This window comes from Hylobates moloch, unplaced genomic scaffold (genome assembly GCF_009828535.3).
Source record: "Hylobates moloch isolate HMO894 unplaced genomic scaffold, HMol_V3 SCAFFOLD_8, whole genome shotgun sequence".
In the NCBI taxonomy this organism is placed as follows: Eukaryota; Metazoa; Chordata; class Mammalia; order Primates; family Hylobatidae; genus Hylobates; species Hylobates moloch.
In genome coordinates, this window is record NW_026652283.1 from 46,914,141 (window position 1) to 46,941,931 (window position 27,791).

General features: G+C 49.2%; 1 protein-coding gene across 5 annotated transcripts in view; it reads left to right on the plus strand.

Annotated features, from left to right (window-relative positions):
• MAST2 (microtubule associated serine/threonine kinase 2) overlaps positions 1-27,671 on the plus strand; it is a 244,291-nt gene extending 216,620 nt beyond the window's left edge. For 3 of the 5 annotated variants that reach the window (XM_032160691.2, XM_032160693.2, XM_032160695.2), the window contains 22 exons: positions 1,769-1,923; positions 3,854-3,929; positions 6,273-6,482; positions 11,197-11,298; positions 13,536-13,668; positions 14,495-14,556; positions 14,818-14,903; positions 15,357-15,565; positions 17,268-17,406; positions 19,307-19,439; positions 20,345-20,510; positions 21,023-21,124; positions 21,390-21,512; positions 21,688-21,797; positions 22,166-22,320; positions 22,567-22,850; positions 22,951-23,145; positions 23,748-23,974; positions 24,159-24,281; positions 25,350-25,486; positions 25,622-25,815; positions 26,085-27,671. In XM_032160691.2, coding sequence (XP_032016582.1) covers positions 1,769-1,923; positions 3,854-3,929; positions 6,273-6,482; positions 11,197-11,298; positions 13,536-13,668; positions 14,495-14,556; positions 14,818-14,903; positions 15,357-15,565; positions 17,268-17,406; positions 19,307-19,439; positions 20,345-20,510; positions 21,023-21,124; positions 21,390-21,512; positions 21,688-21,797; positions 22,166-22,320; positions 22,567-22,850; positions 22,951-23,145; positions 23,748-23,974; positions 24,159-24,281; positions 25,350-25,486; positions 25,622-25,815; positions 26,085-27,613 — 4,650 coding nt within the window. In that variant the 3' untranslated portion in view covers positions 27,614-27,671. The remainder of the gene's footprint in view (positions 1-1,768; positions 1,924-3,853; positions 3,930-6,272; positions 6,483-11,196; positions 11,299-13,535; positions 13,669-14,494; positions 14,557-14,817; positions 14,904-15,356; positions 15,566-17,267; positions 17,407-19,306; positions 19,440-20,344; positions 20,511-21,022; positions 21,125-21,389; positions 21,513-21,687; positions 21,798-22,165; positions 22,321-22,566; positions 22,851-22,950; positions 23,146-23,747; positions 23,975-24,158; positions 24,282-25,349; positions 25,487-25,621; positions 25,816-26,084) is intronic. The other 2 variants (XM_058443331.1, XM_032160694.2) reach the window with 1 other exon arrangement.
• Positions 27,672-27,791: the final 120 nt, after the last annotated feature.

Genomic DNA, 27,791 nt, shown 5'->3' on the forward strand with positions numbered 1-27,791 from the left:
GGATTCTTTAAAACACCAGTTTTGCCCACTGTAGTTTACATTGCCTCACTAGTTTCATGTTAGCTATAGCTGGTAAGAATACTTTTTGCAACTTTGATCCAAATCATTTATTAAAATGTGGCCAAGAAATAACCCTGTGGAGACATCTCACTAGCTGTTTATAACTTCATGTATTACAGCATTCTATGCGAGAAAATGTGCACTGTTAGCCAAAAAGAAATGCTGATTTCTCACTTGTTTATTGAACCTGTGACAACAGAGTTATCTCAGTGTGGTGCTTTAGCTTTGATTCTTAAGTGGATTTAGATATTTAAACCTTGGCTCTGGGAGCAGTAGCTCAGGCCTATAATCTCAGCACTTTGAGAGGTCAAAGCAGGAGTTCCAAAAGACCAGCCTGGACAACACAGCAAGACCCTGTCACTTAAAAAAAAAAATAGCTGGACATGGTGGCATGCACCTGCAGTTTCAGCTGCTTGGGAGGCTGAGGCATGAGGATCACTTGAGCCCAGAAGTTTGAGGCAGCAGTGAGCTATGATAATGCCACTGCACTCCATCCAGGACAACAGAACAGAATCCTGTCTCTGAAAAAACAAACAGGCTGGGCACAGTGGCTCACGCCTGTAATCCCAGCACTTTGGGAGGCCAAGGAGGGCGGATCACCTGAGGTCGGGAGTTCCAGACCAGCCTGACCAACGTGGAGAAACCCCATCTTTATTAAAAATACAAAATTACCCGGGCATGGTGGCACATGCCTGTAATCTCAACTACTCAGGAGGCTGAGGCAGGAGAGTCACTTGAACCCGGGAGGCGGAGGTTGTAGTGAGCCAAGATCGTGCCATTGCACTCCAGCCTGGGCAACAAGAGCGAAACTCTGTCTCAAAAAAACAAACAAACAAAAAAAAAACCCAGATCATTGATCAGTTTGGTAAATGGAACTTGGGCTGACAGTGTTCGACTTGCCTGTCCTCTTTGTCAGTCTTGTCAGGTAATGGGGGGGAGTTCCCTGATCCTGGGGCTGAATGGGTGCTTCAGCATTAGCTATGCCTGTAGAAGTCCTGTGATAGCCGAGCACCCTCCCTCAGACGGCCTGTTGAGATTGGCAGTGCTGTTGTGAGGAATCCTCAGTCACTGAGCCATGTTTAGAATTCATGAGTATTTTCAGGTCAAGCCTAATCTTCAGGTCCAGATGTAAAAGTAATTTTCTTCCCTGCTGGATTTTCTTGCCTGCTGGACACGAGGCCATAGTTGGTCTGCAGGCTGCAGTTTGCTAAACCCTGGCATAATACATTGGCCAGCTTGAGTGGGTCTGGGCACAGCCCTCACAGCCGCAGCAAAGGCATTTCTCCTCCAGACAACAGCCAAAAGGAAACATCGCTGAGCTGCCCCCAGGGTGGGCTCTCTCAAGATTGTGGAAGGGAGAACTTAAGGGGATGTTATTTGCAGCTGGGTACACCTAAAACATGTCCCAAGTGAGGAAGCATGATTTATTAACTACTTTTGCAGTTCTAAAATTCCATGACAGTCTGGGCCCAACTCCCTGCACAACCCTTGAAGGACTCCAGTATATTGAATTCCTCAGGGCTGAGGGCTCTGAAGGGCTGGAGAAAAACAGGATCAAGCACAGGCAAGGCTAAGGGAGTAGGAGAAAGAAGACCTGCTTTGGGTTTATAGTGACTGGGAAGTTCCCTGACCATTTTCAGTCCTTCCCCATTCTTGGACTGCTCTGGGACATGTCTTTAATGCCACTTCTTAATGTTTTCCCTTCTAGTCATCATGCTCCTCACAGGAAAAGCTGCATCAGTTGCCTTTCCAGCCTACAGCTGATGAGCTGCACTTTTTGACGAAGCATTTCAGCACAGAGAGCGTACCAGATGAGGAAGGACGGCAGTCCCCAGCCATGCGGCCTCGCTCCCGGAGCCTCAGGTGAGGGTGCTGTCTGCCCACTGTCCCAGTGCATGTGGATTTCAGCTTGTTTGCATAGGACAGAGGTGGGCACACTTATGCTATAAAGGGCCAAGACAGTAAATATTTTTAGGCTTTATAGGCCATATATCTCTGTCACATTCCTCAACTCTGCTGTTGTAGTATGAAAGTATCCACAAATAATATATAAACTTTATTTACCAAAAAAAAAAAAAGTAGCGGCCATAGTTAGTCTGCAGGCTGTAGTTTGCTAACCCCTGGCATAATACATTGGCCAGCTTGAGTGAGTCGAGTTCAACAAAGCCCAAGCTATTTTGGGCTTCAGGTACAGCTCAGTCCATCACCCCAGGAGGTATTTAACAATACTGTCAAGTGGTCCCTCTCTTTTTCTGTTTAAAGGTAGTTAGCAGCAGAAATATACTTTAGATTACATCCGGTAAAAGGAGAACAATGGTATCATCAATTCTGATGGTTATCAGGCTCCAGAACCCATTGGCCCTGGGTGTATGATCTAGGCCAGCTAAAAAAGTTGCTGCTGAAGACAGGTTGCTGGCATGGAGAAGAAGCCCATTTCAAAAGCAGAATTAAATGTCCATTTGAATATGTCTTTATTCTGTGAATCACCTGGGCACATCTTCATCAAACCAAACTAACCTTAACAGCTGCTGATTAATTTTCGATTCTCTTTGGCGTTAGCTGGTAAATCAGTGCCAGAATTTTAGGTTAAGGAAGGTGATGGAGATTAAAATGAACATGACTTTAATGACCGAGCTCAGTTTTGCAGGGTCCCTAAGAAGTAATTAATTGGCTAAGATGTGCAGGGTAGGATCCCAGAGGAGCAGCAGTTCCTCCCAGAAAGAATCCCCTCGGGTAATGCTGGCACTGCACCAGGAGTGACAGGGAGTAAGCTGGGCCAGACCACAATGATTGGTTCAGGTTCAGAGATTGATGAAGATGGTATCTGAGGCTTCAGTGCAAAGGATCAAGCATACAAACGAGCAGGTGTGAATCTCCAGTGCCTTTCTCTGTGTCACAGAGGAACACCGGAGTCTTGGTGTTCTCAACAACCCATAGACAGAGAAGGGTACCTTTTAGGCCAGTTGAGATTGAGAGGCCCACAGTGATGCTCAGAGAAATCCCTGCTATATTACTCTTAAATCCTTGGTAATGTGCAGCAGTACAGCAGGCAAAACATGGCACATTCCAGGGAAGAAAGACAGAGTGGGACAGTTGTGAACCTAGCACATCTTGTATCATGTGTCAGGGGCAGTAAACTGGGCAAGACCCACATATCCATTCAACTGTGTGGCTCCAACTTTGAAATTTTTTAAGGAGATATAACAACACATGAGCCAGACGGGAAGATTTAGGTTATCAGGGAAGATAATAAATTAAGGCAGAAAACATATCAGCTGCCTTCAGTAAATGACCCAGACGTATAACTCACAACAGTCTGGACTGGCCTCATTCATCCCCAGGTTAGGTCCATGGCTGCAGCTAGTTTGGAAAAAAATGTACGTGTGCACCGTCTTCCTTTGGTTGCTTTGGTAGTTTTTTTGTTTTGTTCCCAAGAATATGCTGGGGCACACCCAACCCTATTGACCAAAACTAAGAGGACACAGAAAATCCTACTCCGGGGGAGGTTATCCTGGGAAAGCCACCAGTGAGCTTAGGAGTAGGTGCCTTTCTAGGTCTTTCTAGCCTGGAAGAGGTCTTTGTGAAAACCAAGCCTAGCTCCATATAGTACCATTTTGAACTGAACAAGGTACACTGGAAACTCCAGGAATAAGAAAGGCTCCTCAGTACCCATTAAAGTGGGAGTATGTAGCTGCTGAAGATGGTGGGAGGGGCAGGGTCTCTAGGGATGACCATCTTTCTTCTTGATAGTTCCATAGCACTAAAGTAACACAATCATTTCTTTCTTTTTTAGTCCTGGACGATCCCCAGTTTCCTTTGACAGTGAAATCATAATGATGAATCATGTGTACAAAGAAAGATTCCCAAAGGTAAGGATCCATTTAAAAGGAGAGTGGCAATACCCCTCAGGGTGGCTGCCTACAGCCAGCCCCAATGGGAAGACTCTGGAGTGAAGGAATGAAGTGCTGCCTCCAGAGGTAACCAAGAAGAAGAACAGAAAGTCAGCCAGGAGGCTGTGGACACAGCAGCAAGGGCTTCCAGACTGCTTGAGAAGGAGACAGCAGGATATGAGTTTGGGAACTGTATTTGCAGAGCCTTTGTTGCTTCACTACCCAGGAGTAGAGTTATCCATAGGGAATGTCAGAAAGGGATCCCACCATGTATTAAAGAGGAAAGAAAGAACTGGAGGCTTTACTTCTCACTGTGCATATGAGGATCCGTGAGTCAGGGTTCACTCATTGCAGGATTTGCCCTCTGGTGGCATCTTCATTCGATAGAGATTTCTTAAGCAGCACCTCATTACCAGGTGTCAGAGTACACAGACAGAAGTAGGCTGCACTGGCAAGAAGGCCAGAGAGAGCAGTAGGAGTGGGAGACAGATCTCAGAGTTGCTTGCTAACATTTGAATTTTCATTTTCAAGCAGGAAAATGCTGAGGGAGGAAAGTAGGTTGTTATCCTGAGATAGCTGAGAAGTAGCATTCATAACTCTGCTGCTTGGCTGTGAACCTCCTTGTATATGGAACTAGGATCTTGTTTCCCATTTGCATGTCTCTTTTTTTGTTAAGAGATGGAGTCTTGCTCTGTCACCCAGGCTGGAGTGCAATGGCGCCATCTCGGCTCACTGCAACCTCTGCCTCCGGGGTTCAAACAGTTCTCCTGCCTCAGCCTCCTGAGACGCTGGGACTACAGGCATGCGCCACCACGCCCGGCTAATTTTTGTATTTTTAGTAGAGACAGGTTTTGCCATGTTGGCCAGGCTGGTCTCGAACTCCTGACCTCAGGTGATCCACCTGCCTCAGCCTCCCAAAGTGCTGGGATTACAGGCATGAGCCACTGTACCTGGCCCCATTTGCATGTCTTTTTCAACACCACATGCCTGTACGCTATGACCTGGCCTCCTGAAGATAGGCCCTGTTCCTGACTGAGAGGGGATACTGGACTGCAGAACCCATGCCCTGTGGTCTGTGCTTTCCAGCTTTGGAGTGGGCACTAGAAGATAAGCGTGAAGAAAGAGGCAGAACAAACACCTAGGAATTCATTTTGATGTATATGGTGTTTATGAAGTTTGGGAGTATATAATGTTGAGAAATGTATCTCATGCTTCTCCTCCTCCTCCTTGTATATTAGGTGTTTTTGTAGCATTGGATGTTTGTGTTTATAGGCATGTTTCCAGTTCCTTCCTATAGGATGAATTATTGTTGGAGAAAATGTGTTAAGATTCCTTCACTTCCTTCTTTCTCCTCTACTCCCACTTTTTCACCTTCTTCCTCTTTCATTCTCCACGTAGACACACCACATATATAGGTATGTAGGTATACATTTGCCTAAACACACACTGGAAATCAGAAATCACCACCTGGTAGCAAAAGAAATAAGGCAGAGTCTTAGATAGGCAGCTTAGATAGGCAGCTAAGAAATCGTTCACAGATGTGTATCTGTCATTTTGACATGACTGTGTAGTTAGGTCCCTAAGAGGTTTGGAGCCAGACCTCCATTCTCCTCTGCTGGGGATCCAGGCCAGGGTCATGTTCCTATCTACAGTCCCCGCATTCCAACTCACCATCTGTGACCAGACAGGTTCACTAAGTAGCTCTCCAAGCACCTGCCTAGCTCCCTTGGGGTCCTAAGGTGTTAAGTAAGAGGATCCTGAGATAAATGAAACTCTCACTTAAAGAACTTCCCAGTTTAGAAACCAGCAGTGCCCATGCACTAAGTTTACACAGTTGGGAGGTCCAGTGGAAGAACAGAGGAATGGAAACCCATTTGCCTGGGGAAATGAAAGACTTCCCAGAGGAGACACAATATTTGAATTGAGATTAGAAGGAGAATTAGGAGTTTGCCAGGCAGGCTTGGCAGAGTGAAAAAGCCACACACAGGGAACAGCATAAACAGGCATGAAACAGCATAGTAAAAGAGGAAGATAGCAAACACTTGTGTGTCCTTACAGCAAAAGAGCTTGCCCTGGAGGGAGTTGGGGGAGATGGGCAAGACCAGGTGAAAGAGGGCCTTGAATATAAAGCTAAGGCATCTTGAGGTGACTTTACTTGAAGGTGATCTATTAATGTCTTCAGTTATCAGGTTTCCCAAATGCAGTGTAAGGAAACCAGGATCACAGGGAGCCCATTATTTTGCTATTTCCAGGTCCTTCAGGCTTAGCTCCAACTGAGCTGGAACTAGAAGGGAAGTGTTTCTTTCTTGCTTTTCTTCCCAGGCCACTGCACAAATGGAAGAGCGACTAGCAGAATTTATTTCCTCCAACACTCCAGACAGCGTGCTGCCCTTGGCAGATGGAGCCCTGAGCTTTATTCATCATCAGGTGATTGAGATGGCCCGGGACTGCCTGGATAAATCTCAGAGTGGCCTCATTACATCACAATACTTCTACGAACTTCAAGAGAATTTGGAGAAACTTTTACAAGATGTGAGTGTCCTTGTGCTGGGGTTCTGAAAAAACCTCCACCTGGTATTGGATTCATAATCCCAAGCTAAGATCAGGGCATTAGTGGTATTCTCAGTCTTCACAGACTGCTTGTTACCCACCCTCAAAGGTAGAGCTGAGGGACTTAGATTCCTCCTCAGTCCCCTGCAATACTGAGAGAAGCCTGCTTGGTATCAAAGGAAGTCACTTCTGTTCCTTTTCTAAATCCAAAATTGTATTACTTTGTTGTATTACGCGAAGCTCCACCATGGGTAGTAGTCATAAGTATTTGACTAGGAGGTTTGCTACCCAAAGCCAAAAAGTGGCTCCAGTGGCTGTGACGGGCTTTCTTCTACTGGAAATACTGGTTTAAGCGAGGCTTCAGACTGTTTATCCTCAGCCAAGGGAAAACAGGTATGAGGCTTGCACGATGGCTTTAGCCATTTTCATGGTGAGAAGTTCTCAGTTGGGACTTACACGTTTTGAGACCTGATCCTCCCTGGTGTGAAAAAGTCTCTGGGAGGCTAAAGGTAAAGTAATCCAGAGATGGCCAAGACCAAAGCACATGAGAGTTCTTAAGCACTGCTTCCTGCACGAGCGCTTCCTTTGCTATCAGCCTCTTGATCAAGGTGGCCAGATGCCATCTCACTCAGACCACAGTGGCTCCATGTTATCCATTAATACAGTTTGGGAGAGAGAGGATGTGCCTGTCCCCCCAGAGCTCATCACGTCACTAGAGAATTTCCCAGTCCAGAATCCCTTATTACCTCCAGACCAAGACCTCTCTCTCTGGAGTAGTACCAACTGAGCTGAGGGCCCAGGGCTAGTGATCAAAAGGACATCAGTGTGTTCGTCTAGAAATAAGAAGGAGCAGGGAGTTTAAACAAATTTTCAGAGAACAGTTGAATCTAGAGAAAGGGTGACTAAAGATGATCATGATTATTGTTGTCAAGTAGTGGAAAGTTTCTCATCTATAAAAGGGAGCAGATTGTTCTTAGTACCCCTGAAAGACATAATTAGTCCAGTGGGCAGAAGTTACAGCGAGAAAGGTTTTGATTTAATAGGTGAAAAAGTAGTTCCTTCTACAAAAATATCTTTTTGTGATTTCAGAAGAAATACTTAAAATGAAAAATTGTAGAAGTATAACTTTAGAAAGCCAGAGTCCCATGAAAATCACTGGTAGCTGTTTGTTTCTGTTCAACAAAAGCTTTCTGACAATTTTCCAGCAACGGAAAGGGGTACCCGAGAGACATATAGGAATCAGGATTACTGCATCAGATAAAGGATTAATGTAGAGTAACTTCCAAGTTTCCTGGTATATTTAAGATTTATCTTCTAAAATGCTAAAGTCAGAGCCTTGCCCAAAACCTTTAGGCATTTTCCCAGACTGACTGCTTGTGCGGTTAGGTTGTTTGATACAATAGGAAGAGCACTGAATTTGCAGCCAGTTTGTTGATCTGTTCCCTAATTTGCGAAGCCCTTGGAATGCAGAAAAGAATTCAGTGCAGGCTCTATCTTACGGAATTTGCCATCGATGGGGTTACAGACCCATCAACATGTACTTAATAAAAATAACAGCTATTACTACACTGAATGCTTTATATGAATTCTCTCACTTCCACTGACTACAATACAATGTGATTGATGAGCACTAGAGATAAGCAGGTTCTGAGCACAGAGGAGGATATACTGACTCTTTGTGGAAAGTTCAGGGAAGGCTAGATCTTAACAAACAGGTAGGAGTTCACTGAAGCTAGGAAACAGCATAAACAACCTCTTGCTTGGGCACAGTGGCTCATGCCTGTAATCCCAGCACTTTGGGAGGCCAGGATGGGAGGATCACTTGAGCCCAGGAGCTTGAGACCAGCCTGAGCAACAAAGTGAGACCGCCTCTCTACATTAGCCTGGCGTTTCACCATGTTGGCCAGGCTGGTCTCAAACTCCTGATCTCAAGTGATCGCCCTGCCTCGGCCTCTCAAAGTGCTGAGATTACAGGTGTGAGCCGCTACACCCGACCAGCTGGCAGATGAATTTGAAGAATTGGACTGGGGGCCAGATGCTGAACGGCCTTGTGAAGAGCTTAGATTGTATCATGAAGGCAGTGGGTATCATCCAATGTGACAAATTGAAAAATGACCTGATCAGATTTTAGAATAACCAAAGTAACATTTATGGAGCATTTAATACATGCTAGACACTATATTACCTCATTTAATTTATCTGATTAAATCTTCACAGCTCTGTAAGGAAGGTACTTAATATTATTTCCTAAATTTACAGATAAGGAAACTAAGTTAGCTCAAGATAACTGATTTTTTTAAGTAGCAAAACCAGGACCCAATCCCAGGTTTGGCTTATTCCAGAGCCTAAGATCATACATTTTCAAACAGTCAACAAACATTGACTGACATCTGCTGTATAGGAGGCACTCTGCTAGGCTTAGCATTTGAGGAAAGAAAAAGGGCCAGGTGCGGTGGCTCACTCCTGTAATGCCAGCACTTTGGGAGGCTGAGGCAGGCAGATCACCTGAGGTCGGGAGTTCCAGACCAGCCTGATCAACATGGAGAAAACCCATTTCTACTAAAAATACAAAATTAGCTGAGCATGGTGATGCATGCCTGTAATCCCAGCTGCTCAGGAGGCTGAGGCAGGAGAATCGCTTGAACTCAGGAGGCGGAGGTTGCGGTGAGCCAAGATCATGCCATTGCACTCCAGCCTGGGAATAAAAGTGAAACTCTGTCTCAAAAAAAAAAAAATAAAAGAAAAAGACACAGAGCCTCTTTACTCACTAGACCCAGCAGTGTAGCTGAAGAGACAGACAGCTCTTTATGAAACAGCATGACAGTACCATGTGGTATGCATGAACAGCCAAGAGAACATGTTAAAGACAGCAATTCTTTTTCTTCTCGTGTGTGTGTATATGTGTGTTGGGAACAGGAGACAGGTTTTAAATGAATAAATGAGATTTCACCAGCTGCTCAACCTTTCTCTTCATTTCATAACCAATACTTTAAAAGAAGAAAAGTCCTCATTTACTGTTTTTCTTTCCTTGTATCCTATTTACTACTCAATCTTCTGCCTTCCAGTTTCCCTTCCCACCAGTCTATCAAAACTGTTCAGGCAAAATTCACCAAGGAACTCATTGGCCAATTGCCAAATCCTATGGCCACTTTCAGTTCCCATCTTCTGCCACCTCTCCATGGAGCACAGTGAATACTTCCTAAACTTCCTTCCCCAGTTGTCAATTCACCGTTCTCACCAGTCTTGCTGCCTCTTCACAAGTTCCTTTGCTGCCCACCTCTTCCTACTGGTGTGTCACAGGGCACCATCCTGCATGCCTGGTCTCCCCTTTCTCCTTCCTCCACTCTCTCTCTGATGTCTTGCCACCTGCCCCCATGTCTTCAGTTGTCATCTCTACGCTGAGGACTCCCACATGTGGCTGCCACTCTTACTGTTCTCCTGAGCTTCAGATCAGTGCACCCAGCTGCCTGCTGGACTCCTCCACTTTGACTTCCCCATATTGGTTCTTATTCTTTGGTTGCACTTAATAGAAACTGACTCAGAATAGTTTAAACAGTAAAGGGAAACATTATAAGAATAAAGGGGGTAAGTCTTAGAGAATTGAAGTGAGGGATATAACCAGGCCTTAAGAAGGAACCAGAACTAGAAACCAGAAGCTCCGGGAAGCTCAGGAAGTCTTCATTCTTCCTTTTTCTGTATGCATCTTTTCCTCTATTTCCATGGTAGGTATGGCCATCCCTTTTCACAGTTCTTAAACAGTTCTGCCACACTGACGTTAACAGTTGTCTTTCTATCCTTTTTTAAATTCCTAGGAAAGTGATCCTCTCTGGTCAGCTATTAGAGGTGGGAGGGAAGGTGCAGACACACAGTACAAATGTGGCTCCTAGAAACCAGAGCAGTTCTCAGGAAAAAAGAGAAAGGCCCATGGGCCAAGCAGATACCCAAGAGACTCTCATATAGGTGCCTGAAACTCTACACGCCCAGAACTGAGCTTATCTTTTCTGCCTAGCTGTTCTTTCTCTAAAACCAAATGCAGTACATTCTTTACCTATCACCTAAATGGCTTCTTACAGTTACTATTTCACTTATTCATTGAAATTTTCCTAAAATTGAAGTTGTAGTTGCCTTCTGTCCGTGCTTCTTTCACCGCTTATCTGCTTCTGCAGTAGCCCACGTCTGTCCCCTTGTCTGCATTTTCTGCCTTGACCTATGCCTTTTTCATCGAATTATTAGAATTGCCTGCTAATGGATTTTCCTGCATTTAGCCTTGCCCTCTTTAGTGTACTCTCTACACTGCAGCCAGAGTGATCCTTCTGAAGTACCTTTCTGGTCATATCACTCCTCAGCTTTGAAGTCTTTCTACTCCTTACAGTCTAGGGTGGAAAGTGAACGTCAGTGAAGGCGCCCTTGAGAGCTGCCCCTTGAGCTGGGGTCTGGAGGGTAAGTGAGGCTTGTTGGATGGAGGAGCAGGTACAGGGGCATTTCTTGGTGTCATGTAGTGTTCTAAAGCTCAAATGGTTCCCTATGAGCAACTCGCTCCCTCTCACAGCCAGCCAGCCTTCTCTGAGTTCCTTGCTTTGCGGAGCTCTCTATGCTACCGAACTGTTTCTCCCTGGAGTCAGCTCTGCCTTGTCTGGTCCTGCTTAGCCCAGCCACATTGGGCCAATAGATTAAGCAACGCTTCTTTTCTCTATAGGCTCATGAGCGCTCAGAGAGCTCAGAAGTGGCTTTTGTGATGCAGCTGGTGAAAAAGCTGATGATTGTCATTGCCCGCCCAGCACGTCTCCTGGAATGCCTGGTGAGTGGACTCTAGGAAAGTCGGGTGGGCAGATTTAGAGGAGGGCTATAGAGGAAGTATCCTGATGACAGCAAAACTGTGGTGGTAACCACTGCCATTTCTGTTGCTTAGGTCCTTATTTAAGTATGATTTGCCACCATTGGGGGACTAAACAGGTTTTTTTGAGGACAAATGTATGGTCCTAAGGGGACGTGGCAGGGAGAATTATTAGTCTAGCCCACCCCCACATGAGCAGGGCTCACATCAGTGGGGGTCTTGGGGATGAGAAGCATCAGGAGCATAGCCCAGTTTAGTGTGCACAAGTTGAGTCCTTCATTTTATCTTCAGCAATACTTGACTGAGTACCTACTTCGTGCTAGACACTGGAGATACAGACATGAATAAAGCACAGTTTCTGATCTTGGGATGTTTCCTCTACAGTGGAGTTGGGAAGCATAAGGCATGAGGACTTGTAAATAGTAATTACAATACTGCAAGAAGTTGCAGTTGAGGTCAGTACACAGCGTAACGGGAACCTGGAAAAGGAAGTGCTTTAGTCTTCCCTGGAAGGAACATTCAGTGAATGCTCCCTGGGGGACCTGAGGCTTATTCAGCAAACTGAAGGATGAGTCTAAGTTTCCCAGATCGGGAGCATGGGAAGGAGCATTCAGTGGGGCACAGGGTGGATTTGAAGAAGTGCTGAGGGGTAAGCCTGGAAGGTAGGCTGTGACAGGGTCACGGAGGGTGTCGGGTTCTCGGCTCTGGAGCTTATGACCACTTGGAGGCACCAGAAAGTTTAGGTAAGAATGTGACATGGCCACATTTACTTTTTTCTTAAACAATATTATTAAGGTATAATTTTCATACAATAAAATATATCCCTTTGATGGTACAGTTCATTGAGATTTAACAAATACACACTTGTAGAATCATAGCCACAGCTGACATAGAGAATATTTCTATCATATAAGTTCCCTTGTGCCCCTTTGAAGTCAGTCCTCTCTTCTTCCTGCTCCCAGACAATAACTTACCCGCTTTGTTTCACTAGGGATGGGTTTGCCTTGTGTACAGTTTCCTAGAAATGAAACCATGTTTCTGTGTGGTTTCTGTAGTATGTTCTGAATTCCTTCACTCAGCATGTTTGTAGAAATTCATACATGTTGTTGCATGTATCAGTAATTGGTTCCTATTTATTTCTGTGTAAATATTACATCAGATTTAGTCCTAAGAAAGATTACTTTGGCTGCAACATGGATAGTGAATTGGAAGAGAGGGCAGGATGAGCCAGGGACATCAGGGCAGAGGTACTCAAAGCAATGCATGTGAGATGGGGTGCCAGAACTCAGACAATGAATGGTAGGATAACAGAGAGAAAGAGGTGGATTAGAGGGGTATTTATGAGAGAGACATTCTGACCAAATAGGAGCTAAGGAAGGATAAGAAGTTAAAAGGACTTCCAGGTCTGGCGTAGGTTATATCCAGATAGGTACAGTTCTCTGAAACAGTGAGGCCACAGGGAATGAGAACAGAGTTCAGAGCAGAGGCTAGTGCTGTGATAGAGCTTAGAGCCTCTCCCTCAGGAACATGAAGTCCTTGGCTAAGCAGGGGCTTGGAGTCAGACCTGGGCTGAATGCTGGTTTTCTGTTCCTTCCTACTTCCGTGATTATGGACAAATCAGTGCATCCCTGCGAGCCCTGATTTCCTCAGTGAGGTCAAAGAGTTGCTAGAGGGTTTAACCCAGTGTGTGGCACTTAGTAGGCACTCAGTTATTATGTGCAGACAAGGATTGTGCTTTTCAATGGATCTCCAGCCTCTAGCACATAGGAGGTGCCCAGTAAATATTTAAAGGTATACATGCACCAGTAGGGCTGTGCCAAAGCTCTTGTGAGCCATAATTGAGTGTGTGCCAGGACTGCTGTGGACTGGGCATCTGAATACACCAGACAGTGCCACCTGGCTGATGGAAAGCATGGGACCAGAACAATAGGCTGAGCTCTCTTTAGAGTAAAACCTCTAGTTCTTATTGCCAGGAACACAGCATATGCTTAGTATGTCCAATCTGGAGGTGACCTGTAAGACATCTTTGTCCCCATTCCTGTGATCCCTGAATCATGTTGTTTCTGAATATTCAAGGGTGGGAGTGTCCTATCACAGAGAAAGTCTTGTTCATCTCAGTCTACTATATGCTCTAAAACCAAAGAGGCCAGCAGCTTTCGCTTATATCTGTCACCACTGACTACCTCTCTCCCTTGGTACAGGAGTTTGACCCTGAAGAGTTCTACCACCTTTTAGAAGCAGCTGAGGGCCACGCCAAAGAGGGACAAGGGATTAAATGTGACATTCCCCGCTACATCGTTAGCCAGCTGGGCCTCACACGGGATCCCCTAGAGGGTGAGCATGCTGCCTAGTGGCTGCAAAGAGGCCCCACCGCTGCTGGCAAGCTCTAATAGCAGGGAAGCTGCTTGGAAAAGAGACTTAGCTTGGACATGGACACAACATGGCCCTGGGGGCCTCAGGATTTTAGGAGATACACTGTGATCTCTGTGACAAAACAGTCTTACTTTGGAACTGCTGTTCACATCTGTGTGATAGATCCCAACCTGGATTGCATTGGCCCGGCTGAGTTGCATTTAGAACCTCATTTCCAAAGAGGTCAACAACAAAGGGCCACAATCACATTTGCAAAAATGGTCACCTCCTCTGCAACTTGCCTCTCCTCTTGGCCACCTTACAGGTCTTCCTGTGTCTTTGGGGTGGTCTAACACAGGGCTTCAGAGGATATCGCCATTCTTCTGGGCTTCCTGCTGAACCCCTGCAGCAACCATGGGCTTCCAAGTCCCTCGTCTGTAGGTATCCTGCTCCTGCCTTCTGTGCTTCCCAGCCCCATCCAGTGAAGCAGTCTTGGCCAGCAGGATGGGAACTAGTAACCCAGTTTCAGGCCCTGTTTTCCAGGAAATGTCCCAAGTTTATAGAATTTGCCAGGCCCTGTGAATGGCAATGGACTTCTGGAAATGGGAGTAGCAGTAGGATTTGGCTTGTTTCCTGATCCAAAAGCTGGGACTACATTGGGTATAGTGCCGTGGGACTGAATTCACATCCTAGGCTGATGCAGAAAGCATTAATGCCTACCCTACATGCACCTGTTGTGTGATCTGAGGATACTGCTGAGATACCTGACATTGCCACGCACACTTTTCTCTTGTGTCTTTGTTTCCAGAAATGGCCCAGTTGAGCAGCTGTGACAGTCCTGACACTCCAGAGACAGATGATTCTATTGAGGTAAAAACCCTCAGCTCCTACCCCATTCCTGGAGCCTGGGCCCTGTGAAGCAAAGAGCTATGAATTCTCTTTAAGAGAGTATCTGAGGAAGGGATGGGGGAGTTGGTGAAAGCAAACGCTGAGAAGTTATTCTACTCCCAGAAGAATGGGCAGGAGACTGCACTAGAGCTGAGAGCTGAGAAGATGCTAGAGCCACAGCTTCTGCAAGGATATGGGCTCTGAGAAGCATGCCTATCTCCTGCCTTTTCCCTTGTCTTCCAGGGCCGTGGGGCATCTCTGCCATCTAAAAAGACACCCTCTGAAGAGGACTTCGAGACCATTAAGCTCATCAGCAATGGCGCCTATGGGTAAAGGCAGGGGTCAGGGTGTGGCCAGGACTGAAGCCAGGTCAGCCTTTGGTCTCTTCCATGTGAGAGTGTATGCTGCCCAGTCCTCTGGGCAGATGCCTCGGGGTGGACCTTCTCACTCCCAGAAGCCTCCTGGGTGGGCAGGAGTTCAGATTCCTCTGACATCCGATCATTGTTCCTTTCCCAGACAAGATTCCCAAGCCTCTTACTACCACGCATCCTCCCTTCCCTGAGCTCTGGCGAAGCATTGAGCCATGTCATCAGGACATGGTCTATCAAGAAATTTAAGAGTTCTATGGACCAGGGGGTCCCAGACCCTTCTCATTGATATGCATGCCCTTGCCCCCTTGTTCTGTGCATTAATTAAGGTGTGAGAGAAGGCAGTTTGGGTGGCAGAGAGCACAGCTCAGGTGCTGAGGGTCCATGGGGGATGGGCCGGACTGTGTTTCCCAGGGCTGTATTCCTGGTGCGGCACAAGTCCACCCGGCAGCGCTTTGCCATGAAGAAGATCAACAAGCAGAACCTGATCCTACGGAACCAGATCCAGCAGGCCTTCGTGGAGCGTGACATACTGACTTTCGCTGAGAACCCCTTTGTGGTCAGCATGTTCTGCTCCTTTGAGACCAAGCGCCACTTGTGCATGGTGATGGAGTACGTTGAAGGTACTGAGGCAAAGGTGGCCTGGCATGGAGGCCAAGGCACAATCTGAGACTTAGCCTTAAACAGGGACCAGCAGCTTTGTACGGAGGTGAAGTTTCAGGGCCCAGCTTTCCAGTCCACCTTTGGCATTGGTTTCTGCCTCAAGATCACAGAGACCATTTGGCCATGGTGGGCACAAAGCTCCCTGCCTCTACCATGAGAGGCATTCATGAGCATTCATGGGCTGGGATAGGATGTAGCAGGCCAGCAGCTATAGAATCTTGCACCCCAAAGCCTGCACGCTCTCTACTGCTGATATCAGACAGCAACAGAGGAGGCAGCAGAGCTGCAAAAGCCCAGGATTGGGTGCTAGGCAGATTGCATCTGGACCCTCAGAAGAAAGGAAAGCCATTAATTACCCTGACTGGCTTGCAAAGGGGACACCCCTTAAAACCAAGCAAAATGCTCTGGGAGTAGAACAGACGAGCAACATGGGGCATAGTTCTGGAGAGAGGCAGCAGCTTTGCCAGTGGCCTTCCCTCTCACCTCACTGTGTGTACAGCCTCCAAAGACACCGTGCCTAGTCTTGAAGCTGAAGGTGAACAAAACTGTCCTTTAGTGTTTAGTGGGTACATGCTGGGAGTCCATAGTGTTACTTTACTCAGAAACTAAAACCCAGTAAGAAGGAAGTAACATGAACAAATGTTAACGTCTCAGCCAGATGTGTTTACAATATGCAGTATTCCTGTCCTAAAATACTAGGCTGGTACGAAAGTAATTGCATTTTTGCCATTACTTTTAATAAAGGCCTGGGTTCCTTTCCTCTCTGGCCTGAAAAATGTCCGTGACAGCTATCAGCAGATTCACTTTACTTTCCACCCCCCTCCATACCCTGTGTATTTTCATGCTGCTAATAAAGGCATACCAGAGACTGGGCAATTTACAAAAGAAAGAGGTTTAATGGACTTACAGTTCCATGTGGCTGGGGAGGCCTCACAATCATGGCAGAAGGTGAAAGGCATGTCTCACATGGCGGCAGACGAGAGAGAGCTTGTGCAGGGAAACTCCCCTTTATAAAACCATCAGATGGGCCGGACGTGGTGGCTCATGCCTGTAATCCCAGCACTTTGGGAGGCTGAGCCAGGTGGATCACCCAAGGTCAGGAATTCGAGACCAGCCTGACCAACATGGCAAAACCCCATCTCTACAAAAAATGCAAAAATTAGCTGGGTGTGGTGGTGCATGCCTGTGATCCCAGCTACTCGCGAGGCTGAGGCAGGAGAATTGCTTGAACCTAGGAGGCAGAGGTTGCGGTGAGCTGAGATCACACCACTGCACTCTAGCCTGGGTGACAGAGCAAGACTTTGCCTCAAAAAAATAAATAAATAAAAATAACCATCAGATCTCATGAGACTTACTATCACGAGAATAGCATGGGAAAGACCCACCCCCATGGTTCAGTTATCTCCCTCCAGGTCCCTTCCCACAACACATGGGAATTATGGGAGCTACAATTCAAGATGAGCTATGGGTGAAGACACAGCCAAACCATATCACCCTGTCTCCCACCCATGCCAGCAGCAAAGGAGCTAGAATCAGAGTCTCCAGCACCAAGATATTCCATGAAGCTGTCTCCTCTGGGACCTCAGAAACTGCCAGATGGGAGCTGGCTAGCTAGAGCAGGGAACTGAATCCTTTCCTCATGGTAGCCTGGGCTTGTTGCAGGGGGAGACTGTGCCACTCTGCTGAAGAATATTGGGGCCCTGCCTGTGGACATGGTGCGTCTATACTTTGCGGAAACTGTGCTGGCCCTGGAGTACTTACACAACTATGGCATCGTGCACCGTGACCTCAAGCCTGACAAGTATGTCCACAATCTGTGTCCCTTGTCCAGGGTCTCCCTCTTGGGTCTCTAGATAAAATGTTGGCAAGCACAGTAGCTCTAAATCTATCTAGATGGCTACTGGGAAAACATGCTCCTGTGTGTGTCCATCTGGGCCTAGTTCTCTAGCCCCCCGACCACCCCAGATGCAGATCATTGCCTCAGGGTCTGGCTGGAACACTATAAAGCTTCGGTGACATGAAAGAGTCACTGAGGAGCCCCACTGAAGAAGCCAAGCAAGAACAAAAGAATAAGCACATCTAGTAGATGGCTAAACAAGTGTCCTGACGTTTACTGACATCTACTCTGTGCCAGCACTATATTGTGGGTTTTTAAATGTAGTCCCTGGCATGTAAAACTTAAGTCTACAGTGGGAGACAGAAATATATGTATATAGGCTTCTTCTCAGAGGGTATTAGTCAAGTGGAAAAAGGAAGACCTGCTTTCTAAAGCAGGAGAGCAGAATGTGCAGAGGCACACAGGTGCGAGAGAACAGCACTTGTTCAGGAACTACAAATAGTACAATATGGCGACAGCTTAGATGGTGAGAGAGTAGTAAGAGAAAAGGCTAGAGAGAGAGGCAGGAACTAGTTCATCAAGGGCCCTTTTGTTATATTTGGGTTTTACTTTAAAGGGGCCTAGAGAGTCTTGGAAGGGTCTGCTAACCAAAGATACGATAGAATGGCATGCCCAGATTATGGTTTAGGTTTAGAAAGCTCACTCTGCTGATGAAAAGAGACACTGAGACCACTGCCAAAGAGATACTGAGACCAGGGCAAAGACAGCAATGCCTGCAGCAGAACAGGGAGTTAGAATAGAAAGAAGAGGGGTAGCGTGGGGAAGTAGAAAGGAAAGAGGATCAGGCTGGGGTGGGGGTAGGAAAGGAAGTGAGGGAACAGAAGAAGCTGGGATGTGTTCCAGATTTCCAGCTTGGGACTGGTGCAGGGTGATAAACCTCTGTGGGAGAAAGTGGCTTTGACATAAGACAGACCTGAATTCAAATGGCCACTCTTCTGCTTATTAAGTCTGAGTTTGAGTCTATTAATTAAAATTTCCCTGACTCTCACGTTCCTCCTTTCTAAAATAGGGAATAATTACCCCTACCTTTGATGTGTTACTCTAGAAAACATTTCAGGGGCCAGAATATTTTTAAAGCACTTAGCATAGAGCTCAACAGATAACTGAAATTACTGTTTTTCACTGAGGAGGGGAACCAGTTGGGAGGCATGACTTTGTTTTGGACAGGTTGAGTTTGTGGAGCCTGTAAGACACATGGGCAGTTGGGTAGGCCTGGAGCTCAAAAAGGAAGTCAGAGCCAGAGGTACTATTTGGGGAATCATTAGAATAAAAGGGTGGCAGGGTAAAGCCTTCAGCACAAAATGAGTGGCTCAGGCAGAGTATATAAAGGGATCTTAGTTCTAGTTTCTCCCAACTAACCCTCTTCCCAAGACCAGCCATGGACATGGAACAAAATGATGTGTGCCCCCTGCCCCTCTCCCTGGGCCACTCAGATTGGGAGAGGGGACTAGGAGTGGCTCTAGCAGCTGCCTTAGGATGAGGCTGATCTCAGCTCTGTAGAAGAAACTCTGTTCCTCAGCTGAATGACTCCTGCCCCCAATATAGGATACAGTTAGGGCAATACACAGAAGTGGAGTTGTGGGAATGGGCAAAAGGCAGGTTCGTTGCTTGTGCAGAATGCAGCACTCACACAGCCAGAGCGATTTACATTTCCACACCTGCCTGTCCTCGCCGCTGAAGCTACCCAGCTTATGTCTCACAGTAACCCCGTGGAAGCCTGAGTGGGGAAACTGGGCAAATACTAAAATCAGTACTCTCAGAAAACCAGGAATAACTTCTTAATTTTATTCCTCCGGTCTCCTAGCCTCCTAATTACATCCATGGGGCACATCAAGCTCACGGACTTTGGACTGTCCAAAATTGGCCTCATGAGTCTGACAACGAACTTGTATGAGGGTCATATTGAAAAGGATGCCCGGGAATTCCTGGACAAGCAGGTAAGGAAGGGTAGTTGATACATTGGGGGTTAAATTCTAGGCCCTTGTCCTGGCGCAGTGTCTTATGCCCGTAATCCCAACCCTCTGGGAGGCTGAGGCAGGAGGATCGCTTGAGGCCAGCCTGGGCAACATAGTGAGACCCCATCTCTACATTTGTGTACACATACATAGATTCCAGGCCCTAGAATAAGGCTTTGGGGCCATATGCCTACCTTGTAGCTAGATGTTAAGATTGGGAACCCCTATCTTTTCTACCTTTGGGTTCCAGAGAGGCATTGAGATAGGTAGCATATTTGGAAAACAGGATGAGCCATGAGAATCATATGGATATAAAATCCAAAGTCATCTTCCTCCTCAGGGTTTGGGGAAAATAGGTCATGTAATTGTTAGCACAGAGTTTCATATGAGATCAGTCCTGAATCTCCCAGCCTGAATCAAGGACAAGACTCTCCTGGAGCCTGAGGTTCTTGGAACACAGCTCTGAATTTCCATTGGGCTGTGGCCCAGTGTCCTGAGAGGCAGCCTCTGGATGTTCCCTGGTTTGACATTTCAGGTTGTGACTGTTCACCAGTCCCTGTAGTAGTTACGTGACTGATAACGGTCTGTTTTGTTAGAGGCTGCAGTGCAGAGGCCAATTGTGGGATCAGATGCCAGAGGTGGGTGTTGAGGGCTTAAGGGATGGTAGTTCCGGGCTAGAATGAGACATTTTTGTTAATTAGGAAATACCTACTGACAGTTCTGACTCTTGTTTCCTGGGGCTTCTGTTGATCTTGTTCATTAACTAAGGTGGGCTGAGTCTTCATTCAGATACTCTTCTGCTCAAGGTGGGAGCATCCCCCATCTTCGGCTGTCATGCCAGTCAGCAGCCTCAGGAGGCTGAGCCAGCCTGGCTTTTCTGTGCCCAGGTATGCGGGACCCCAGAATACATTGCGCCTGAGGTGATCCTGCGCCAGGGCTATGGGAAGCCAGTGGACTGGTGGGCCATGGGCATTATCCTGTATGAGTTCCTGGTGGGCTGCGTCCCTTTTTTTGGAGATACTCCGGAGGAGCTCTTTGGGCAAGTGATCAGTGGTAGGTACTATCCCCCTGGCCCAGTGGGGAAACAGAGTCTGGATCCACAAATATGATATTTGCAGGCAGCTCGTGAGGCCTGTGAGCTCTTGTTCTGAACTCACCATGTGAGTTTGTGATGTCTGCTGCTTTGGGGGTGGGTGTCTCTGTGTTTCTGCATGTATATACATGTGCACACTGTGTCCCCTGGGTCTTCACGTGTCTCCCATATACACCTGGGTGTTCCTGTCTGTATGTGCACATCCCATAAGTGTGAGGGGTATGTCTGTGTATGTTTTGTGGAGTATAAAAGCAGGGTGAGCTACAGCTTTGCAGTGCCTGCTGTGGATCAAAGATCAAGCTATGGTCTAGGAACCTATAGAATTTAAGGACTGGGGTCCCAGGCAAGGCTTTCAGGGGCTCCGGGCTGGGTCCTTTTTGCCTTCTTTTCTTTCCCTGTTCCGGGACCCTCTTCTGCATCTTTCCACTCTACCCACAATTTCTCCTTTCCCTCTCACCCCTGATGACTTCAGACGAGATTGTGTGGCCTGAGGGTGATGATGCACTGCCCCCAGACGCCCAGGACCTCACCTCCAAACTGCTCCACCAGAACCCTCTGGAGAGACTGGGCACAGGTAGGGCAGGCCCCGATAACTTTTCTCGCTACTTGGAAAAGGGGTAAGGGAGGCTGAGTCATGTACCCTGGAGGTTCAGGCTTCAGTTATGGGCAGCCCCTCTGGATCCTGAAACTGTGCCCTGCTCTCTGTAGGCAGAAAAGGGAAGATGCTTGAGCTGATCCCCTAGGTATAGCTTCTGAAGGTCTGGCTTCTTACTAGATTTGCTGACCTGGACTCCATGTGGCTCATCCTACCCCCTTGCCCATGCCCTCCCTGTCCACAGGCAGTGCCTATGAGGTGAAGCAGCACCCATTCTTTACTGGTCTGGACTGGACAGGACTTCTCCGCCAGAAGGCTGAATTTATTCCTCAGTTGGAGTCAGAGGACGATACTAGCTATTTTGACAGTAAGGCCACCAATGGGTGGGGTGGAGTATGGGTCCTACCTGTTTGCCTAGAAACACCTGTGCACACTGAACTTGCATTGGGAGCAACTTCCCAGGGCTCTGCTGAAATCTAATGGGGTCACAAGGAGGCCACCAGCAGGGCTCTGAAGGGAAGTGTCCTTTATGTCTGGCCCAGCCCGCTCAGAGCGATACCACCACATGGACTCGGAGGATGAGGAAGAAGTGAGTGAGGATGGCTGCCTTGAGATCCGCCAGTTCTCTTCCTGCTCTCCAAGGTTCAGCAAGGTGTGACTGAGGAGGCCCAGAATGGGCAGAACAGGATGGAGAATCAGAAGAAGAGGGCCTGTCAAAGGGCACACCTGGGGCAGGCTCAGGGAGTTGGGGTTGGGGCCACCTCTAGAAAAAGAGGAGCCAAGGGCTGGGGCTACATATAGCTATATATAGGTGCTTCTAGAACCACTGCAGTCCCTGACATGAGATGCCAGGTCAGATCAGTGGAATAACTGCTTCCCCAAATATTCAGCAGGGGTGTGTGGAGGAGGGATGGAGCCGACTGGTTCAAATTCCTAGGTTTCCAATGCCAAGGATGCTTTATGCCACTTGGGAGGTACGGCTGCCAGAGCCCATCCCCAGCACATCCCCTGTGCCCACAGGTGTACAGCAGCATGGAGCGGCTCTCACTGCTCGAGGAGCGCCGGACACCACCCCCGACCAAGCGCAGCCTGAGTGAGGAGAAGGAGGACCGCTCAGATGGCCTGGCAGGGCTCAAAGGCCGAGACTGGAGCTGGGTGATTGGTTCCCCTGAGATGTGAGCACCCAGAGTTCACCCAGGGTGGGCGACACAGCCATCCCTGCATTGTCACAGATCATGGGAGAGATTCCGATGCCAGGGAGGAGTGCAGGAGGCAGGGAGGGGGCATTCACAAGAGTGGCTCCTGGAGGAATGTCTGCGGAGGAAAGTTCTGTTACTATAACCCTTGTGTGCCCCTAAGGAGACCTGGCAGGAGGAGGGGGACCACCTGGGTCATCTCACCCCAGGCCTTGTGTCTCATAGATTACGGAAGCGGCTGTCAGTGTCTGAGTCGTCCCACACAGAGAGTGATTCAAGCCCTCCAATGACAGTGCGACGCCGCTGCTCAGGCCTCCTGGATGCACCTCGGTTCCCAGAGGGCCCTGAGGAGGCCAGCAGCACCCTCAGGAGGCAACCACAGGAGGGTATATGGGTCCTGACACCCTCCTCTGGAGAGGGGGTATCTGGGCCTGTCACTGAACGCTCGGGGGAGCAGCGGCCGAAGCTGGATGAGGAAGCTGTTGGCCGGAGCAGTGGTTCCAGTCCAGGTATGGCCCAGTGGGCAGCCAAAGGACCTAAGCTGGAGGATACTGCAGGGTGGGGAGGCTCAGCGGCATCACGGGTCTCACTGCTCACTTGGGCCTACAGCTATGGAGACCCGAGGCCGTGGGACCCCACAGCTGGCTGAGGGAGCCACAGCCAAGGCCATCAGTGACCTGGCTGTGCGTAGGGCCCGCCACCGGCTGCTCTCTGGGGACTCAACAGAGAAGCGCACCGCTCGCCCTGTCAACAAAGTGATCAAGTCCGCCTCAGCCACAGCCCTCTCACTCCTCATTCCTTCGGGTGAGGCCCCTGGGGAGCTGGGATAAAACTCACAGGAAGGGCCTTGGAATCTCTAGGCCTTAGCAGGGTTCTGCACGTGGCAGCGGTGTGTGTGTGTGTGTGTGTGTAGCAGGGATCTGAGAGATTGTGGTCTCTCAAGGTGTGTATTGGTGTCTGGGGTTGTGTATACATGTGCCAGAAGGCAGGACAGCACCATGTCACAAGTGCAGGCTTTGGGGCAGAGAGCTCACACTCAAATCCTGGCTCCATCACTAACGGACTCTTGACTTTGAGCAAGTTGCTTAACTCCTCTAAGCCTCAAGTTTCTCATCCAAAAATGTGGATATAATAGTGGCCAGCTCATAGGTTGTGACATTTAAATATGTATGACAACCTTATATAGTCCTTGATACATAAATGCTAGCTAGCTGCCATTTCTCGTCACCACCACTGTCTCTTGGGGTCTGGACACGGGAGAGGGCTTCACAGGTCAGGGGCTGTGGGGAAAATGGACCGGGGCTCAGGCTCTGTCTGTGACTAGAGTTGTGCTGACATCAACAGACTGGACCGGGGGCCAGGCCAAGGCCCTCTGACCCACTAAGTCCTGGCTTCTCCTTCTCCAGAACACCACACCTGCTCCCCGTTGGCCAGCCCCATGTCCCCACATTCTCAGTCGTCCAACCCATCATCCCGGGACTCTTCTCCAAGCAGGGACTTCTTGCCAGCCCTTGGCAGCACAAGGCCTCCCATCATCATCCACCGAGCTGGCAAGAAGTATGGCTTCACCCTGCGGGCCATTCGCGTCTACATGGGTGACTCCGATGTCTACACCGTGCACCATATGGTGTGGGTATGTCTGACCATCCAGACCTGCTGTCTCCCTGCTTCATCATCCTTCCAGCTTCCCCTTTGTGAAGCCCATCTGTCCCTGCTCGGGGATCAAAGGGTGGTGGTGAAGGGGCTCACAGCTTAATGTCCAGAACCATACTTCGTGTTCAGGCTCCAGTCTGAGTACTGTTCTCTTCCTGGGGCAGCACGTGGAGGATGGAGGTCCAGCCGGCGAGGCAGGGCTTCGTCAAGGTGACCTCATCACCCATGTCAATGGGGAACCTGTGCATGGCCTGGTGCACACAGAGGTGGTGGAGCTCATCCTGAAGGTTAGTGCTGGGCGTGCTGCCCACATGGTCCCTGAATGACCTCAGCCTGTGAGTCTGTGATGGCACTTAGGGGAGTGGGTGAGTTGGGTGCACACACATCTACACCGAGTATGGATGTTGGTAGACACAGGACGGGCGCAGTGGCTCATGCCTGTAATCCCAACACTTTGGGAGGCTGAGGCAGGTGGATCACTTGAGACCAGAAGTTCGAGACCAGCCTAGCCAACATGGTGAAACCCTGCCTCTACTAAAAATACAAAAAAAACACAAATGCCCGGGTGTGGTGGCTCACGCCTATAATCCCAGCACTTTGGGAGGCCGAGGCGGGTGGATCACCTGTGGTCAGGAGTTTGAGACCAGCCTGCCCAACATGGCAAAACTCTGTCTCCACTAAAAATACAAAAATTAGCCAAGCGTGGTGGTAGGCACTTGTAATCCCAGCTACTCGGGAGGCTGAGGAAGGAGAATCGCTTGAACCCGGAAGGCAGAGTTTGCAGTGAGCTGAGATCACACCACTGCACTCCAGCTTGGGAGACACAGCGAGACTCTGTTTCCAAAAAAAAAAAAAAATTAGCTGAGTGTGGTAGCACATGCCTGTAATCCCAGCTACTTGGGAGGCTGAGGCAGAAGTGCTTGAACCCAGGAGGCAGAGGTTGCAGTGAGCTGAGATCGCACTACTGTACTCCAGCCTAGGTGACAGTGAGACTCTGTCTTAACAAAAAAAAAGATGTAGGTACATACAGAACTTGAATGTGGCACAACAGAGAGTTTTCTCCACAAGGCAGTACCCTCCCCAAGGCCCAGGGATCCTTCTGAGCTGTGGGTAGGGCTGCAGAATGGGACTGGTTAGCCTGTTTTCTACCTTCTTACCCCAAACCACTCTGGGGCTCCAATGGGAGCCATTACCTCATCTGCGAAGACAATAATATAGGCCTGTGGTTTAGATGTGTTAGTGCAGGGGCAAAAGCTGGAGCTGTGGTATAGCCATGCCAGGAGGGAAGGATTGGGGGAGGGGAGGGGCAAGAATATGGCTCCAGCTTAGCCTAGGCCTCATGCTCTGCTCCCCAGAGTGGAAACAAGGTGGCCATTTCAACAACTCCCCTGGAGAATACATCCATTAAAGTGGGGCCAGCTCGGAAGGGCAGCTACAAGGCCAAGATGGCCCGAAGGAGCAAGAGGAGCCGCGGCAAGGATGGGCAAGAAAGGTGAGCCAGGTGCAGTCCAGAGGGTTTTCTCTGAGCCACATGAGTGCTGGTACGTGGTGGGTGCCTTGGCCCTGGGGGGTCCAGTGTGTGCTGTGCTCACTGCACTGACTCAGCCTTTGACCCTTATCCCCACAGCAGAAAAAGGAGCTCCCTGTTCCGCAAGATCACCAAGCAGGCATCCCTGCTCCACACCAGCCGCAGCCTTTCTTCCCTTAACCGCTCCTTGTCATCAGGGGAGAGTGGGCCAGGCTCTCCCACACACAGCCACAGCCTTTCCCCCCGATCTCCCACTCAAGGCTACCGGGTAACCCCCGATGCTGTGCATTCAGGTACGAAGGGCTCCCTGCATATCAGTGACAACCCCTGGGAAATAGGAAAGTTCCTAGGCCCTGTGCTTCTCACAGATCCCACTCTGAATCTCTCATTTAGCCCACCCCCTGAAAGATCCTGTAGTCTTGGGAAGGAATTAATTGATGGGGAAGGGGGTAGCTTGGTTTCTGGGATGTAACAGGGCTAAGCGCTGTCTTGCCCTTGAGTCACTTCTAACAGCTAACACTGCTCTGCTTTTGTCTGTCTGTCTGTCTGTCTCTGTACAAAGTGGGAGGGAATTCATCACAGAGCAGCTCCCCCAGCTCCAGCGTGCCCAGTTCCCCAGCCGGCTCTGGGCACACACGGCCCAGCTCCCTCCACGGTCTGGCACCCAAGCTCCAACGCCAGTACCGCTCTCCACGGCGCAAGTCAGCAGGCAGCATCCCACTGTCACCACTGGCCCACACCCCTTCTCCCCCACCCCCAGCAGCTTCACCTCAGCGGTCCCCATCGCCCCTGTCTGGCCATGTAGCCCAGGCCTTTCCCACAAAGCTTCACTTGTCACCTCCCCTGGGCAGGCAACTCTCGCGGCCCAAGAGTGCGGAGCCACCCCGTTCACCACTACTCAAGAGGGTGCAGTCGGCTGAGAAACTGGCAGCAGCACTTGCCGCTTCCGAGAAGAAGCTAGCCACTTCTCGCAAGCACAGCCTTGACCTGCCCCACTCTGAACTAAAGAAGGAACTGCCGCCCAGGGAAGTGAGCCCTCTGGAGGTAGTTGGAGCCAGGGGTGTGCTGTCTGGCAAGGGGGCCCTGCCAGGGAAGGGGGTGCTGCAGCCTGCTCCCTCACGGGCCCTAGGCACCCTCCGGCAGGACCGAGCCGAACGACGGGAGTCACTGCAGAAGCAAGAAGCCATTCGTGAGGTGGACTCCTCAGAGGACGACACCGAGGAGGGGCCTGAGAACAGCCAGGGTGCACAGGAGCTGAACTTGGCACCTCACCCAGAAGTGAGCCAGAGTGTGGCCCCCAAAGGAGGAGGGGAGAGTGGGGAAGAGGATCCTTTCCCGTCCAGAGACCCTAGGAGCCCGGGCCCAGTGGTCCCAAGCCTATTGACAGGGATCACACTGGGGCCTCCCAGAATGGAAAGTCCCAGTGGTCCCCACAGGAGGCTCGGGAGCCCACAAGCCGTTGAGGAGGCTGCCAGCTCCTCCTCACCAGGCCCCAACCTGGGTAGGTCTGGAGCCACAGACCCCATCCGTCCTGAAGGTTGCTGGAAGGCCCAGCACCTCCACACCCAGGCACTAACAGCACTTTCTCCCAGCACTTCAGGACTCACCCCCACCAGCAGTTGCTCTCCTCCCAGCTCCACCTCTGGGAAGCTGGGCATGTGGTCCTGGAAATCCCTTATTGAGGGCTCAGACAGGGCATCCCCAAGCAGAAAGGCAACCATAGCAGGTGGGCTAGCCAACCTCCAGGATTTGGAAACCACAACTCCAGCCCACCCTAAGAACCTGTCTCCCAGGGAGCAGGGGAAGACACAGCCACCTAGTGTCCCCAGACTGGCCCATCCACCTTATGAGGATCCCAGCCAGGGCTGGCTATGGGAGTCTGAGTGTGCACAAGCAGTGAAAGAGGATCCAGCCCTGAGCATCACCCAAGTGCCTGATGCCTCAGGTGACAGAAGGCAGGACGTTCCATGCCGAGGCTGCCCCCTCACCCAGAAGTCTGAGCCCAGCCTCTGGAGGGGCCAAGAACCAGGGGGCCATCAAAAGCATCGGGATTTGGCATTGGTTCCAGATGAGCTTTTAAAGCAAACATAGCAGTTGTTTGCCATTTCTTGCACTCACACCTGTGTAATATATGCTCCTGGAAACCATCTTTATGTCTTTTGCTTGCTTGTTTTCCTTCAGTCAACCCACATGTAATTAGGTCCTGTGTTGCTGCTGGGAATATAGTGGTGAATAAAACAGTTTCCACCATCAGGGGAGGGCCACCTAA